Source organism: Mytilus galloprovincialis, chromosome 8, assembly GCF_965363235.1.
Source record: "Mytilus galloprovincialis chromosome 8, xbMytGall1.hap1.1, whole genome shotgun sequence".
Taxonomy (NCBI): domain Eukaryota; kingdom Metazoa; phylum Mollusca; class Bivalvia; order Mytilida; family Mytilidae; genus Mytilus; species Mytilus galloprovincialis.
In genome coordinates this window covers 88,714,447-88,732,921 of record NC_134845.1, presented here as the reverse complement: position 1 = coordinate 88,732,921, position 18,475 = coordinate 88,714,447, and the positions used below count along the sequence as shown (strand labels likewise).

The 18,475-nt window shown below is 33.6% G+C and overlaps 1 protein-coding gene across 4 annotated transcripts in view; it reads left to right on the top strand.

The window, feature by feature from the left end:
* Positions 1–6,242, top strand: part of LOC143042779 (uncharacterized) — a 30,386-nt gene extending 24,144 nt beyond the window's left edge. For 3 of the 4 annotated variants that reach the window (XM_076215237.1, XM_076215238.1, XM_076215240.1), the window contains 5 exons: positions 652–747; positions 1,249–1,509; positions 3,086–3,171; positions 4,273–4,335; positions 5,873–6,242. In XM_076215237.1, coding sequence (XP_076071352.1) covers positions 652–747; positions 1,249–1,509; positions 3,086–3,171; positions 4,273–4,335; positions 5,873–6,134 — 768 coding nt within the window. In that variant the 3' untranslated portion in view covers positions 6,135–6,242. The remainder of the gene's footprint in view (positions 1–651; positions 748–1,248; positions 1,510–3,085; positions 3,172–4,272; positions 4,336–5,872) is intronic. The other variant, XM_076215239.1, reaches the window with a different exon arrangement.
* The last annotated feature ends 12,233 nt before the right edge of the window (positions 6,243–18,475 follow it).

Below are 18,475 nucleotides of genomic sequence, written 5' to 3'. Positions count from 1 at the left end.
TTTTTTTGTACAAAAAACACTTCATTTTGTTATTAAAATTGTGGTTATATAAATCATTTTTTTTTCAAACATTTTTTGTTCGTTTCAATGCCAATGTTATCATAAACTATGTTTCAATAATATTATACACATATTTTATGATATTTCATCTAAAACAAGAGGCTGATTTTTCAAGTTTTAACAAATCAAGGTGTTGCAATACTTTTTTCCATGTGTATATATGTCTCTTACTATTTAAACATACACGAATATGATAAAATTGTCAATGAGAAACCAATTGAGCTAAGTCGAAATGACAAGGTTATTAACAACTACAGGTCTGTGAACAGTCATCAATAATAAATAAACCCCAAACTATATGAGAAGATATACCAGGCTCTAAGAAGAAATCATTCAAAGCAACTTAAAAGAAAAGAAACTCCAGACTTAAAACAGCAATAGAAAATTGTGTGTCTGCCCTTATCCTCATGTTTTTTTCACGACCATTGTTAATCAATGAATTGTCATAAGTACTCAGTCCCCAAACATATGGTCATTTCGAAACATAAACACACCATACACAATGTGCACTGTTATGAATCATTTTTATCATGAAGCCCTTTGTTATCTGAATATTATCGATTTAACATTTATAAAACTTAAAATCCACAGCTCGCTCAAAATCCAATCACAGCTCCAATGACCAGCATTATTCTCCAACGGATATCAACCTCAAAGGAATGTGGACTAAAGGAATTAGATATGGAGGTATGTTTATATGTTTGTTCTGAATTCGTATTTATCTATTTCTATTTTTTTTAATTTGTATTCAAAACAACAATTAAGTTATAACAGGGCACACTAACCAGTTATTTGAACATGACATGATATTAGTACGACATATCTGCGGTTGCTGCATATGCAAAATCCAGGGTCTTCATAGCAAACATGTGATAAGCTCTTTTATCCACTGTCAAAGAGAGGCGAACTATACAAAACGGAGATTCAATGTCATAAGTAGAAAATAATTAAACTGACAACGCCTTGATGTATTTGGCACTTCAAAAATTTGGAAAAGAACGTACCTGGTATAAATCACGTGATATTTCTACGAATATTAAATATTTTGTTTCATTATTTAGAATTTGCTAAATGTACAAGTATACTGTTCCGACAATGACGTATATATAAGATAAAGATATTTTTACAAATTATATGACATATTTTCCTCAATGCAAATCTATCATATGATGTTTTGAATATTTTCAGGGTATCGTTGTTGATAAGGAGTTTGATCCATTGCTGGAAAATATACAGGACGAAAGGCTTTTCATGGCTAGATATGATATTTCACTTCCGGTTAGAAAGGGCGTGGTATCTAACATTGACTCGAAAAATGTGTTTAACATTGATCCAATCAGAATTTTATATTTCATGAAGGAACATATGAGGACAATTGACATGTTTTTAAAATTTGACAAAGACAACAGTAATTCTCTTTCAAGAGAGGAGCTACATTTTGCCTTTGAAGTAAGTTTAATTACCAAGATCTTAGAAGTACTGTATTCAAACCGTGAAAAATTGAAAATGAAAACGTTGCTTTGTGTTAGTGTGCACCCTCGTAATCTCGATATATAGAGGCCTTGGTGGTTGTGTGGTCTTGGAAGTCGATCTACTGTATCACTAACCTGTCAACTCTGAGGTTGAAAGTTCGAATCCGGCACGTGAAAGGTGCGGTCTACTTCTATTGTAAAAGAAGGACGAAAGATACCAAAGGGACAGTCAAACTCATAAATCTAAATCAAACTGACAACGCCATGGCTAAAAATGAAAAAGACAAACAAACAACAGCACACATGACACAACATAGAAAACTAAAGAATAAACAACACGAACCCCACCAAAAAACTAGGGGTGATCTCAGGTACTCCGAAAGGGTAAGCAGATCAACTCCACATGTGGCACCCGTCATGTAAGTTTTCCTACCGAAAGTCGATTGTTCTCTCGTGGAGCTCCGGACTTCTCCAACAATAAAACTGAGCGTCACAAAATAGCACCTTTGTTATGAAAGTGATGTTAAACACCAATAAATCTACCAAACAATCTCGATACACAAACCTCCATATATTCAGAAAATAGTCCATCAATTTGCAGTGTAGGTTTTTACCTTTTCTGATGTGGACTTTTTTCACAAAGTCGTTTGAGGAGCTTTTTAAGTACACACTTTTGAGATTAAATATCAGATATTTGAGTTCACAACACACACATTTAACTCGCAACATGTTAGTGATGTTATTTTTCCTTTGCTTAAAGTGGTCTTTGATGTTTTTAGTTTTACCTCAGTTGTATCAGACCTAAAAATGGTAGTTTGTGTTAACTTTAACTTATTCCCCTCATTTCTAGACCCTGAGGCTTGACCTATAGTATGTTAAAGTCGTATCATTCAAGCTTAATGTTAATTTTTTGATGATAAATGTCGGTAAAAATGAAAACAACACATTATAACATGTATAATTTCATTCGTCCGAAGCACTTTTCTGGAAATACTTTCATCATGAACGCTTTAATCCGAATATAGAAGAGCCAAATCAATAAAACATCCTTCAATTCAAATATAAATAAACATTCAGGATATCCGCCATCACACTATTGCTAACTTTCTGTAGAAATTAATACGTGGATCTGTTATGTCATACAAGTGAGAGGTTTAGCTAGCTATAAAATCAGATTTAATCCACCATTTTCTACATAAGAAAATACCTGAACCAATATTCCAATTGTTGTTCATTCGTTTGATGTGTTCCAGCTTTTGATTATGCTATTTGACCAGGGACATTTTTTTTTAAATTTTCATTGGAGTACAGTATTTTTGGGATTTTTACTTTTTATAATTGAGAAACACTGATTACTGGTAAAAATGCGCTATCTAACTAACGCAATGATAACTTAAAATATAAATGCAATTTGTTATTACTGTGAAATGATCCTTCTAATTTTGCATCAATAAAGACATTGCAATAATTTCTGAATTTACTGTAAATGAGATAGAATACTCTTCTGGTCAGTGTTATAAAGTGTAACATTGATTTGTTTAATTGACTTTTAGAGGGAAGGTTATCCAATTAGTACTAGTGCTTTAGATACAGTCATGGGTTATCTAGATACTAATAGAGATGGTGATGTTGACCTAATGTAAGTACTTTTTATAAAATATTACTATGTACTTAGTATAACAATTATAACATGTTAAATTAATCAAACAGCAAAAAATAAAAACAAAATAATGTACAATCTATATCATTATAAAAGACAAACACAAACTCATATAACATATTTCAAAATACAGTTAATGTCACACAGCATCCAATAAATTTGAAAAAAAAATGAAATAGAAAAACCCGCTAAAAAGTAGAAAAATTACAAACAGCTCTAAAAACTACAAAAAAATAACAATGACAAATACATAACCAGATTATTTTATTAGCCATTTTTCTCTTAAATTTAAAGTTTTTTCACTTATGTCTATTCTGTTTTATGTGACTCAATCGAATCTAGTGTAATAGATTCTGTACGTTTTGGTAAAATGTTTTGAAATTCTTTCTTTCAGAGAATTTTAGCAAGGGTTTTATTTTGTAGAAAAAAAAATAGTCTGGGATATGACACTTTCATCTTTTAATCGTTCAAATGAAACCCAATTGATTATTCATGATGTAGTAGAATTTCTTTAACGATGTAAATGTTCTATATTCAAGGGAATATCATATAATTAAGCCTCTTTGTACGATTTCCAATTGGTTTTTATTAATAATTGACAAATATTATTGGACATAAGGTCATTACGGAACATTTGTATTGGTAATTAGAGCTGATGTTGGTTCATTTCAACATATTTGGTTACACTGTTGGGTGAAAACATTTACAGCTAAAACAAATGAAACTTAACAGACATTATTGATTCCTGAGACTGCATATGATAAGGATACGCATAATTTTAAAGAGTCACAAAAAGTTACGAAAGATTCCAAGGAGATATTTTAAACTCATAAATCAAAGAAAAAGGAATGTGTCATGACAAAAAAAAAAAGTTTATTAACGTAAAGAAAATCTGCAAAAAGTACATTTTATAACAAGAAAAAGAGAAATTCGAATCCTACCAAGTTCCGGGAATCACACGTGCTCGACAAGGGGAACAGAGCACCCATGTAATCTCTCAATTTTGAAATCTTTAAACAGTGTTTGTTTCATTTTGATTCATCATTTACTTTATTATTTTTGATTATCTTTGCTATGCAGTCGGACAAAAATTGAAAGTGAGAGAAAACGAATAGAAAATATTATATCCAAGAAAAGATCAGGGTAACAATAGCGCTTATGACCATACAACGCTTATATATAAATGCTTTGCTTCTTAGTGTTGAATAGATAGATTGCTATTATTATCACAATTCAATCACATATTTAAAATATAGTTATACGCATCTTTTGCTTTGTTATGCCCCACCTACGATAGTAGAGGGGCATTATGTTTTCTTACCTGTACGTCCGTCTGTAAGTTCGTCCGTCCGTTCGTCTGTTCGTCTCGCTTCAGGTTAAAGCTTTTGGTCAAGGTAGTTTTAGATAAAGTTGAAGTCCAATCAACTTGAAAATTAGTACACATGTTTTTTATGATATGATCTTTCTTATTCTAATGCCAAATAAGAGTTTTGACCCCAATTCCATGGTCCACTGAACATAGAAAATTATAGTGCGAGTGGGGCATCCGTGTACTGGGGACACATTCTTGTGTATCGCTATTTTGCATGATAGAAACATTGTACAGTAGATACGTAATATTACTAGAAAAAGAGGAAAAGTAAATCATATATTCTAGAAGAGCGTATTGTCTATCAACTCTTGTAGATCTTCCCTCTTATAGCAAAATGCTTTGAGTGTATAGGCAAAGGTTATATCTTTTGCTAGCTTGTTTGTTAGCTGAACCGTGAAAACATCATTTTAAGGTAAACTGTACAAACCTCCTTTCGAAGAAGTCTCGTCCTAACGAAAGAGAGATTGTTTATCTCTCGGACTAGTCTACTCTTAAAAGAGGGTAGTATAAATAACTTAGTAATGACTGCACGGTTCAAGCTAACCAAAGACATTACATTTACCTGTAGACTCCAGGTATTTTGCTGTAATATTTAAAGTCTGTTTGCATATTTTGAAATACATGTTTGATAAATAAATGTTAAAATAGAAATATATGCAAATTAACTCATCATAGATACCAGGACTAAATTTAGTATATACGCCAACCGCGCGTTTCGTCTTCAAAGACTCATCAGTGACGCTCGAATCCAAAAAAGTTTAAACATGTTAAATGTGCTTTCACGTTCACAATAGATGTATGATTTTGAAGTAAAGCCACTACCAACGTGTGTAAAGTTTAGTTATTTCTTGCTGATTTATATGATATAATGATGCCTCGCCATTTTGATTCATTAATTTGTTTTTAAAACTCTGGAATGTATTTTTAGCAGTTATTGTTGTTTTTGTTTTATTCATATCTTTGAACATGAAGCTTCATCATTGAAATTGTGGAGCGCTATTTTAGATACACGAGGGTATATATGCAAAATTCACTAAAGAAATCTAAATCGTGAACATTTTACAAATTAATAAACATTTTACAACATATTTGTGATTAAAACTACCAAAAAGTTGTTTGTATGGATACAGTTTTTCTCGTTACTACAAAACAATGAAATATATGCATTTATCAAAACATCAACAAGTGCCATTGAATCCGCGAGACATTTCTAGCAAAGTAATAATAGTTGAAGGCAAAAATATTTAATCATGGGTTGATTCATAATATATATTCAGTATACTTTTAATATTTCATTTAAACCAACAGGGAACTTATAGATGGCGAGAGAAGATTAAAAAGACACCTGATTGCAGAAGCTCAAGAAGCGAGACAACATTCTTCAAAATTAGCTCCGTCGCCTTCAGAAAAGAGAGAATACTCAAAAACATACCTTAAACCAAGTGAAGCATTATTAATAAAACAAAATAGCGATCTGGTGTCACCGAGGAGAAATGACATTCAATCACCGAGACGAAGTGACATGAAATCTTCAGGAAAATTACCACAGATAAATGTACATACAAACTAAATAATATAGGATGTGTCTAAGTGTTTTTCAAATCAGCATATGTAATATAAATACTCATTAGACTATGGTGATACTAACGTTTACAGAATTAAATACTTTGTCATTCAAGGAAGTTATCTGATTTAATCGGTGCTATATTCATTATGAGTAAAAGCTTAAAGTAGCCTTTTATGTTAGAAAGTCTTACAGGTATTAAACAATCACCTTTTAGTACCTTTTGTCAAATACTATCATGACTATAAACAAACTTTTTTTTAGGATACTTTCGTTAAGTAGAATCAGAAAAATACTGAACTCCGAGGAAAATTCAAAACGGAATCAAATGGCAAAATCAAATGATAAAACACATCAAACGAATGGACAACAACCTGACTTAGAACAGGCATTTTCAAATGTAGAAAATGGTTGATTGAACCTGGTTTTATAGCACTAAACCTCTAACTTGTAATTCCTTTAAATTTACAACGATGCGTAAACAAAACAGGTTTAATGGTTTAAACCATTAAATGTGAATTCACATTACTATAAGACGTGTCACGGTACTTATTTATCCCGAATTCATGTATTTGGTTTTGATGTTATATTTGTCATTCTCATAGGATTTTGTCTAATGCTTAGTCCGTTTCTGTGTGTGTTACATTTTAATGTTGTGTCGTTGTTCTCCTCTTATATTTATTTCGTTTCCCTCAGTTTTGGTTTGTTACCCCGATTTTGTTTTTTGTCCATGGATTTATGAGATTTGAGCAGCGGTATACTACTGTTGCCTTTATTTTATAGTTTAAATAGTCAAATTATGTGTACAGCAGTCATCACTGTGTCACAATATCAAAACAAACAAATATTTAACAAAAAAGCTTCTTATCAAATTTAAAAACCACAATCATTGCTTCACGTATTTTACGCCAGAAAATCCATTCAAGGTCACTACGCGGCGATTAAATTTCGAAATTTTCAAATTACTTGTTATAGTTGAACATGTTAAATAAAAAAAATAAGAAAATATAATTTTATATATATTCGCAGAGATTGATATTTGAGTTATTTTTTTTTAACTTGCGACAGCCGCTAAAATATATTGTTCTTGAAAATCGGTAGATTTTAAGTATTATCAAAGTATTAACCCATTTCTCTGACGTCAGACTATTGTTCTAACAGTGGATTATTTTTCAAGAATCCACTGACCACCATGTTAACTTAAGATAACTTACATCATAACTTTTAACTTACGATATGTTATCCTCTCAAAAACGAGTGACTAATGAAAGGTTCGAACTCGCGTGTATTTTCGACAGTAAAGCTGGTAGTCTATGCATGATACCACTAGACTAAAGTCGCTCGTTGATTATCGTTTACGAATCCACTACTTCTTATCAATTCTCTACTACAGAAAGCATAAAATAGACATCCGATTAGTAAATTTTAAATAGGAAAACAATTACTGTAAAAATCTGGTGAAATTTACTTCGTAACTTTGATACATTATTTTATTTTATATTCAAATTTTATATGAAAAAGCAATTGTCAATGAATAGACTGAACCAAAGAAGTTTCTTTACAGATAGGAGTCTGATATGCTATTTTATACATGGTTTCCTTTTGTGTAAGTGTCTAAGCTAAATTTAACAATTGTAGCCATTCTGTTCGCCAATGTTTTAACATTGAACATAAGGGGTTGTAAAAAATGGCAAAATTTACTGTTTATCCATGTAAAATTTAGCACAGACACTATTATGACATAAACAATTTTTTTTCTGTTTTAATAGGACAGTCAAAACTTCTGAACTTTTACCTACAGACGGACTTATTAGACAACCAAACATGCCCCTTATTTGAGTTGATGAATTCCAACCGTTTCAAGATTTAAAAGTGACAATTGTTTCTTGACTTACATTGATAATTACTCTATTCAATTTCCTAGAGGTACATGGTTGTAAAAACAACAGAAACGTATTTTTATCATTTTAGCGGTTAGTTTAACAATACCATATAGGTGGGAGGTTTGGCTATCCATAAAACCAGGTTCAATCCACCATTTAATGAAGTATTCTGTACGAAGTAAGCAATATCACAGTTGTTATTAAATAGTCTGTTTCTGAGTATGTTGGCATTTGTTTCATTGCAATTCAGTGTTTTTGTTGTTCCGTTATTTTCCTGTTATAGTTCCAGTTGTTTCCCTCGGTTTTAGTTTGTAACCCGAATTTGTTTTCGCTTAAACGATTCATGACTATTGAACAACGGTATACTACTATTCTCTTTAATTCAATTGTTAATTATATAACAAGCTGTTTAACTGTTTTTAAACTTAAAGAAATGTGTTAACCATATTTGTTTTGCTGGAAACAATCATTTAGATGCTATCGTAATGAGTCTTTTTATTGACACTATTGAATTTTAATTTAAATGATATACCATCTTTTGGAGTAATGTAAGTGTATCATGTTTATTAAAAATAAATATTCTAGAAATAACTTATATAAGTATAACTATGCATTAAGATTCGTATTGCTAAGAACCTAAGGGTCTTTGAGTAACGTCTTGCTTGTACTTAAAATTTAAAAAAAGACTCACACTATTGCTTGAATATTCTAGTTTAGTTTTTTTAGTTTCTATAATGTGATTTGTGTACTATTATTTGTATGTTGCTAATTTTATTTTTAGCCATATCGTTGTCAATTTTTGTTTTTTGACTTATGAGTTTGATTGTTCTTTCGGTATTTTTCGACTCTTTTTTGTTAGGATGAACGACTGAAGTATACAACACGCAAGCATTACTGTTATCATCAACATTTTGTCGACAGACACGTTATGTCTGTATCTCAATTCAGAAAATATTTATTTTCCTCACAGTCTTAAATTTGTAGGAACCAGAGAAAACCTCAAATCGCACTTTCACCGAGTGTTTTCAGTTGCCTGTTGTGACAATTTAATGAGTTTGAATTCGAAATCTGACTAAAAATGGTAGCAAGAGACACATAATCTGTTGACATATCCAGGTTCAATCCGATAGGAGATTATGCTATTCCCTCGGTAGTTGTTTGTTTACCTTGATCCGTATACTCCTATTAAGCATCTGCGTTATTTGAGATAAACTTAAACTACTGTTGCCCCTAATTCATAACGTAGTTGAATAGAGCGACCCTTTTCATCAAGTGACTTTTTTATGCATCAAAATCAGGTTATGACTAATACACACAAGACTTGTACCAGAAAACGGGGATACAACTGATTTTTATGCGAAACATGTGCCACAACAACTAGGGTGTCGCTTATGTCATCATTTTGAATCGCACAATAATTGATAGCAGACTATCGTAATGCACGGAATCAGCCGTTTCAAACTCCAAAGGTCAATTGGGAATTTTGTCCAAAAATGAAGATAACGTCACCATGGTCACGTCAGTTACGCGAATAAAACTGATAATTGTGCTTTATGGTATAACATCGATAATTTGTTTCGATATCGGACATTTTCAAATGTTATCATTCCTTTATCATGTTTATTGATATGAATCTGATGGTCAGCATTATTATACTGGTCTGATTTTCAAAACAAAAAATGGAAACTTTGAACAAGCTGACTCGGAGTGTCGATGATTGATTCATTTAACCAGCTATTATAACTTTCATTAATCAAAACTTTTGAGACTCGTTAGTCAGAATAATAGCACGTGCCATTATACGCATTGAACATTTCTATTGATGAAGAAATAGTTGTAGGCAAAAACAAAGATGGTGAACAATATAATACTACTGCACTGGCAATAAGAGCAGTTTTATCTGTGAAGTATATGTGAGCCCACATCGGGAACAACATAATACTACTCCACTGGCAATAAGAGCAGTTTTAACTGTGAAGTATGTGTGAGCCCACATCGGGAACAACATAATACTACTGCACTGGCAATAAGAGCAGTTTTAACTGTCAAGTCTGTGTGAGCCCACATCGGGAACAACATAATGCTACTGCACTGGCAATAAAATTTTTTTTAACTGTGACGTTTGGATGAGCCCACATCGGGAACAACATAATGCTACTGCACTGGCAATAAGAGCAGTTTTAACTGTCAAGTATGTGTGAGCCCACATCGGGAACAACATAATGCTACTGCACTGGCAATAAGAGCAGTGTTAACTGTGAAGTATGTGTGAGCCCACATCGGGAACAACATGATGCTTCTGCACTGGCAATAAGAGAAGTTTTAACTGTGACGTATGTGTGAGCCCACATCGGGAACAACATAATGTTACTGCACTGGTAATAAGAAAAGTTTTAACTGTGACGTATGTGTGAGCCCATATCGGGAACAACATAATACTACTTCACTGGCAATAAGAGCAGTTTTAACTGTCAAGTATGTGTGAGCCCACGTCGGGAACAACATAATACTACTGCACTGGCAATAAGAAAAGTTTTAACTGTCAAGTATGTGTGACCCCACATCGGGAACAACATAATGCTACTGCACTGACAATAAGAGCAGTTTTAACTGTCAAGTATATGTGCGCCCACATCGGGAACAACATAATGTTACTGCACTAGCAATAAGAGTAGTTTTAACTGTGACGTATGTGTGAGCCCACATCGGGAACAACATAATACTACTGCACTGGCAATAAGAGCAGTTTTATCTGTGAAGTATATGTGAGCCCACATCGGGAACAACATAATACTACTCCACTGGCAATAAGAGCAGTTTTAACTGTGAAGTATGTGTGAGCCCACATCGGGAACAACATAATACTACTGCACTGGCAATAAGAACAGTTTTAACTGTCAAGTCTGTGTGAGCCCACATCGGGAACAACATAATGCTACTGCACTGGCAATAAGAAAATTTTTAACTGTGACGTTTGTATGAGCCCACATCGGGAACAACATAATGCTACTGCACTGGCAAGAAGAGCAGTTTTAACTGTCAAGTATGTGTGAGCCCACATCGGGAACAACATAATGCTACTGCACTGGCAAAAAGAGCAGTTTTAACTGTGACGTATGTGTGAGCCCACATCGGGAACAACATAATACTACTGCACTGGCAATAAGAAAAGTTTTAACTGTCAAGTATGTGTGAGCCCACATTGAGAACAACATAATGCTACTGCACTGGCAATAAGAAAAGTTTAACTGTGACGTATGTGTGAGCCCACATCGGGAACAACATAATACTACTGCACTTGCAATAAGAGAAGCTTAAACTGTGACGTATGTGTGAGCCCACATCGGGAACAACAAAATACTACTTCACTGGCAATAAGAGCAGTTTCAACTGTCAAGTATGTGTGATCCCACATCGGGAAAAACATAATACTACTGCACTGGCAATAAGAAAAGTTTTAACTGTCAAGTATGTGTGACCCCACATCGGGAACAACATAATGCTACTGCACTGGCAATAAGAGCAGTTTTAACTGTCAAGTATATGTGAGCCCACATCGGGAACAACATCATGTTACTGCACTAGCAATAAGAGCAGTTTTAACTGTCAAGTATGTGTGAGCCCACATCGGGAACAACATAATGCTACTGCACTGGCAATAAGAAAATTTTTAACTGTGACGTTTGGATGAGCCCACATCGGGAACAACATAATGCTACTGCACTGGCAATAAGAGCAGTTTTAACTGTCAAGTATGTGTGAGCCCACATCGGGAACAACATAATGCTACTGCACTGGCAATAAGAGCAGTGTTAACTGTGAAGTATGTGTGAGCCCACATCGGGAACAACATAATGCTTCTGCACTGGCAATAAGAGAAGTTTTAACTGTGACGTATGTGTGAGCCCACATCGGGAACAACATAATGTTACTGCACTGGTAATAAGAAAAGTTTTAACTGTGACGTATGTGTGAGCCCACATCGGGAACAACATAATACTACTTCACTGGCAATAAGAGCAGTTTTAACTGTCAAGTATGTGTGAGCCCACATCAGTAACAACATAATACTACTGCACTGGCAATAAGAAAAGTTTTTACTGTCAAGTATGTGTGACCCCACATCGGGAACAACATAATGCTACTGCACTGACAATAAGAGCAGTTTTAACTGTCAAGTATATGTGAGCCCACATCGGGAACAACATAATGTTACTGCACTAGCAATAAGAGTAGTTTTAACTGTTAAGTATGTGTGAGCCCACATCGAGAACAACATAATGCTACTGCACTGGCAATAAGAGCAGTTTTAACTGTCAAGTATGTGTGAGCCCACATCGGGAACAACATAATGCTACTGCCCTGGCAATAAGAGAAGTTTTAACTGTGACGTATGTGTGAGCCCACATCGGGAACAACATAATACTACTGCACTGGCAATAAGAGAAGTTTTAACTGTCAAGTATGTATGAGCCCACATCGGGAACAACATAATACTACTGCACTGGCAATAAGAGAAGTTTTAACTGTCAAGTATGTGTGAGCCCACATCGGGAACAACATAGCAAATGCCTTCTGAACACTTAAAAAACTTGTTATTAATACAGATGTCATGTGTAATGTTTCTATTACATGAAACACTACACATCCCGGATATGTCCTATTCCATATCAAAACAGTATCATTCGAGTATGTCGACTTAACAATTCTGTTTGTATCGTTAAGAAATACATAATATCCACAGGAATCAATTACTGCTATCGAAATTGCAGTTAAGCTATCAGTAACAGCCAAACATGATAATAACACAGTAACAGGAGAAAGATTATCCTTCCGAGTGAATACATATAAAACACATACGTTGACAAGTAATATCTCTAAGGTTAGAACAAGCTCAATGTTTAATATGATAATGTCTGGAATCAAGGTTGAGATTTGATTACACATGCTTTCGGCCATGATAAAGATTGAATTTTTTTACATCGATACAAATTATGTTCACTCCTGTCATGATTTATTCTGATCTTGTTCATATAATCAAACATGTAATTTCTTATATTCCTATTAATAGACGCTGATGCAATCTTCAGTATGAAGTTTACAATGCAGAATCATTTAGCTGATTTTCTATAATAGCAATATATAAATGAATCAATCGTACCGTAACTTTGTATGCATATTTATATTTGGATTCAAATTGAATCGGAATTGATAACTATATGAAATGGTTTTTAATAAGAAGGCGTACTGGTCCCATGATTATTAAAAACGTAGCTGCCAGAAAAAGAGGCATATTGTCTAGGTACTTAAAGATAAGTAAGAATTCATATGCGACAAATTCTGTTTTCATTCAAAATGGTTCACCAAACATTTTAATTATCCTCTGAACTGTGCGGAAGATTCTCCCCTCAGATTAACATGTTATAGAAAACAGAAAACCGGGCGGAATACACGACAGTGCGTTTCAATTGACATGGCTCTGAGGCAAGTGTAAACCTGTAACATAAGATGTTGCTTTGTTGTACCCTAAAAAACACAAAATCATTTACTGCACCACTGCGAGTGTTTAATCTTAACGTCTGAATGGTGATTTTGATATCAATAATTTATTACAATTGCAGCTGAGCTATCAATTGATTTTATTACCGATACTGTTATAAAATTTATTTTGTCCTAACTTGCAGGGATAATGATAGCACATTGATATCGTAAAACTATTCGGATCTATATATTTTAAGATTGTTCCCTTTCACAATTCATAATTTCAATGGATATGTATTCTCCGGGTTGGAAAAGTAACCAGAAACGGTTACTTGATTGACTTGAGCCGTAAATACAAAATGTTGTTATAAACAGTCTAAGTGAATACACATTCCCTTGTCTGTTTGAAGAGAATTGCTTCTTCGGGTTAGTTGAATGCATTGATAAAATAGTAACAACACGTCAAACGTGATGCATACATATGTAATGCACCTATCACATATCCCCCAGTTAGTTCTTTTTCTGTAGCACAATATCCTGGCATTTGTTTCTTATGCGCTATATTTCTCAAACGGTAGTATAAGGAAACACGTTAGAAAACTTCACTTTACAAATTATGGTCACCATCAATAATGAGTTGACTAATGCAATATGCCTGTCTTCCATCTCAATACATATACTTTGGTCGTGGACTTAGATTTTAAGATATCGTAAAACTATTCAGATCCATATAATTTCAGATTGTGTCCTTTCTCAAATAGATATTTTAAGTGGGTACTTCTCCTGGTAGGAAAAGTAAACATAAAAATAGAAGCGAACATACCGCGGCAACCACTTTCGCTCGATTAAAAATTGATGCGATTCCTCCTGGTTTCATTTTGTTAATGGTGATTCCTTATTGTGAATGAATAATAAAAATCGAGCATCTTTAAACTTTTAAAATACCGTGGCTTCCAATGTATCAAACATTTTAAGAAAAAAGTAAAATATAAAAAATATCGAACGCGATTGAAAATTCAAAACGGAATGTCCCCTATCAAATGGCAAGATCAAAAGTTCAAACACATCAAACGAATGGAAAACAAGCGTCAATATTCGTTATGAATCTGTTATATACATATCACCGAGGTAGATTTTCACATGTCCTATGTGTAGCCATAGTATTAGTCTTATTTTCATATAATATTCATATTATATTATATCAATGAGTAAGTGTATGTAAAAAGTAAGATCACAAAAATACTGAACTTAGAGGAAAATCAATTCGGAAAGTCCATAATCACATGACAAAATCAAAAAACAAAACGCATCAAAAACGAAGGGACAAGAACTGTCATATTCCTGACTTGGTACAGGCATTTTCAAATGTAGAAAATGGTGGATTAAACCTGGTTTTATAGCGCTAACCTTCTCACTTTGATGACAGTCTCGTCAAATTCCGTTATATTTACATTGATGCGTAAACTAAACAGACACAATAAATAAAACAGTCAAAACATGGGTACATCAGTCATCATCGCATAACAAATTTAAAAGAGACAATTTAAGAGAACACAAAAACATCTATCTACAAACACATTCATTGATTTGTGTGTCTGACGTCAGAAATTCTTTTATACGTCACATAAATGTGTCGTTTAATGTGCATGCAAACAACCTCAAAACCCACACAGGAAACGTCAGCATGCACGGTCAACAAACCAAAAGCATGCAAGAACAAACATCAGAAACATACCGAGACTGAAAATAGTCCAAAAGATGTATATAGAATTTATAAGAATCCACAAATAGTTAATTCCACTATCAGTCATCATCGTATAACAACCCTAAAAGGAACCATTCAACAGAAAACAAAAACATCTATCTACAAACACATTCATTGAATTGAGTGTCTGACGTCAGAAAAATTACATACGTCACATAAATTTGTCGTTCAATGTGCACACAATCTATTTTAAAATTTACATAGGCAATGCTAGCATATAGGGCCAAAAAATCAAAAGTATGCAAGAACAAAAACAGAAATAGACCGAGATTGCAAACAGTCCAAAAGTTATATACAGAACCTATAAGAATCTAGAAATAGTAAATTCCACTACGCGATTGAATGATTTTGACGTTTATGGATCAACGTATTTTGTAATTCATAATAGATAAAGGCAACAGTAGTATACCGCTGTTCAAAACTCATAAATCTATGGACAAAAAACAAAATCGGGGTAACAAACTAAAACTGAGGGAAACGCATTAAATATTAGAGGAGAACAACGACACAACATTAAAATGTAACACACACAGCAACGGACTAAGCATTAGACAAAATCCGATGAGAATAACCAATATCACATCAAAACCAAATAAATGAATTTGGGACAGAAAAGTACCGTGTCACGTCTTATAGTAATGTGAATTCACACTCAAATATAGGAGAAAACAAACGACACAACGGAAACACAACGTAAAAACATTACACACACAGAAACGAACTATGATATAACAATGGCCATTTTCCTGACTTGGTACAGGACATTTTTAAAGAAGAAAATGGTGCGTTGAACCTGGTTTTGTTGCATGCCAAACCTCGCACTTTGATGGCATTGTTAAATATAACATTAAAATGACAACATAACAATACAGAACTACAATAGAAATAAATAGGAGAACGTATTAGGCAAAGAAACACATGAATAATAGATAACAAAAGGCATCAGGTTTAAAATTCATTACGTAAAAAACGCGCCTCGTCCAAACAAGACTTACCAGTGACGCCCAGATATAAAAGTTCAAAAAAGGGGCACAAAGTTGTATAGCTCTGAGGATCAAAAGTTGAAAAAGGTTGTGCCAAATACGGCTAGGGTTTTCTGCTTGTGATAAGAACATCCTTATTAAATAGAACAATATATGCTATATATATCATAATGACATACACTAGAACAATATCATACTGACGGGATCTTTTAAAGTACATAGTCACGTTATAAGAACAAAAGAAATAAAAAAAGTCGCATATACAAAGCACGACACCAAATATTGAGAGACAATACAAACACATTGACGAGATGTACAAGTACCGAGCCACGTCAAACAGATATCACATTAAACCATTCAACAGTAAAAGTAATATTAATAATAGAACAAAGACAAATGAAAGAACTATAAAACACGTTGTTAAGATGATAAACAACATCAATACGCAGAATCTATACATCAAGACCATCGTGTATTATTTGTGAAGTCGATACGGAATATTTATCAACAAGGTCTTGGTACCTTCCGATGAACTTTTTTTTAGAAAAAGGACGAGACGTTCTTTGACATACCCCTGGTTCATTAACTTTCTACTCAGACACTGATAACGTTTTACAAAGTCTGAGTAGGAGCTGCAAGCTCTTGAATATCAAATAAGTTGGGAAATATATATCCCATATGCAGGTGAAGTTGGTATATTGCTACTAAGGTGGGGGGAATTTATAATTTCAGAATTAAAATCGTCTCGTTTGTCATAGATTCTGGTACTGAGATGACTGTGTAAGTCAAATTCGAGATATAAGTCTAAAAATGAGGCCGCGGAGGAAGCCGTGTCTTTTGTTTCTTTAATCTCTAGTTCTGGAGGATATATTTATGGAACCCAATCAGAAAAGTTCGGATTGTTTATGGAAAGAACATCATCAATATATCTAAAAGTGAAATTAAATAATCTGGCTTCTTTGATCCTCTTGTTTTTGACAAGTGTCTGGAGGAACTCCGGTTCATAAGAAAAGAAGAAGAGGTTGTCAAGAAGAGGCGCACAGTTTGTTCCCATAGGAATGCCGACAATTTGTTGGAAAAGTCTACCTCCAAACTCAACAAATATGTTGTCGATAAGAAACTCCAGCATACTGACCACTTGTTCTTCTGTGTAGCATGTTTTACCTTTGTGTTTGTCACTTTTAACGAAATATGCCTTATGAAATTCCAAAGTAATAAATTTATAGCCCATTTTTATTTTTAATTTATTTGTATAACTTCATATAGTATTTGTTTCAATAAGCTAAATTTGATTAATTTAATTCCAAATTACATTCCAAATCTGGTTTCTTACTGTTTTTGTTTTTGTAGCTGAGAACATGGTTTTGTATTAAATTTGTCATGAGTTTATGACAACTCGGCCCCCAGTAACTCGCCCAACTCAAAGACTCTCGCTTATTATTACAACTTGCCTCATTTTATCAAACTTGAAGCGTTAAAAACAAAAATATAACATACTCGAAGAAATGTGTCCAACCATTAGATTTTTTTTTCTTAGACAATTCCTTCTTTCTCTGAGCACAGAGAGACAGAACTCGCACCTCTAATATATATATATATATATATATATATCTAAAAGAGGGACGAAAGATACTAGAGGGACAGTCAATCTCATAAACCGACAATAAACTGACAACGCCATGGCTAAAAATGAAAAGGACAAACAGACAAACAATAGTATACATAACACAACATAGAAAACTAAAGAACAAACAACACGAACCCCCGACAAAAAACTAGGGGTGGTCTCAGGTGTTCTGGAAGGGTAAGCAGATTCTGCTCCATATGTAAACATATAAACGTTGCACCACTGAAGAAAATGTTTAAAATCATGAGAGAGTTGTATATTGTCTTCTCTTCGTTATTTCATACGTTCTTGGAGCACTCTTCTCAAACAGACATAGAACATGACGCGTACCTTTTGAAAAAAAAGAAAGAAATACTACAAACTAGCACCACTGAGAAATGTTTTAATCATCAGTGCTCTAAATTGTCTTCTATTTCTCTGAGTTATTTCCTGGATTCTTGGAGCACTCGTGTAACACCGAGACATTAGCTACTAATTTGACATTTAAAAAACTGACAAATGTTTTTATCATCAATGTTTTAGGTTGTCTGCTTCTTCTCTAAGTTAGTTCCGCCAGTATAACACCGAGACAGAAGCTACTAATTGCACACTCAAACTCCAATGAAAGA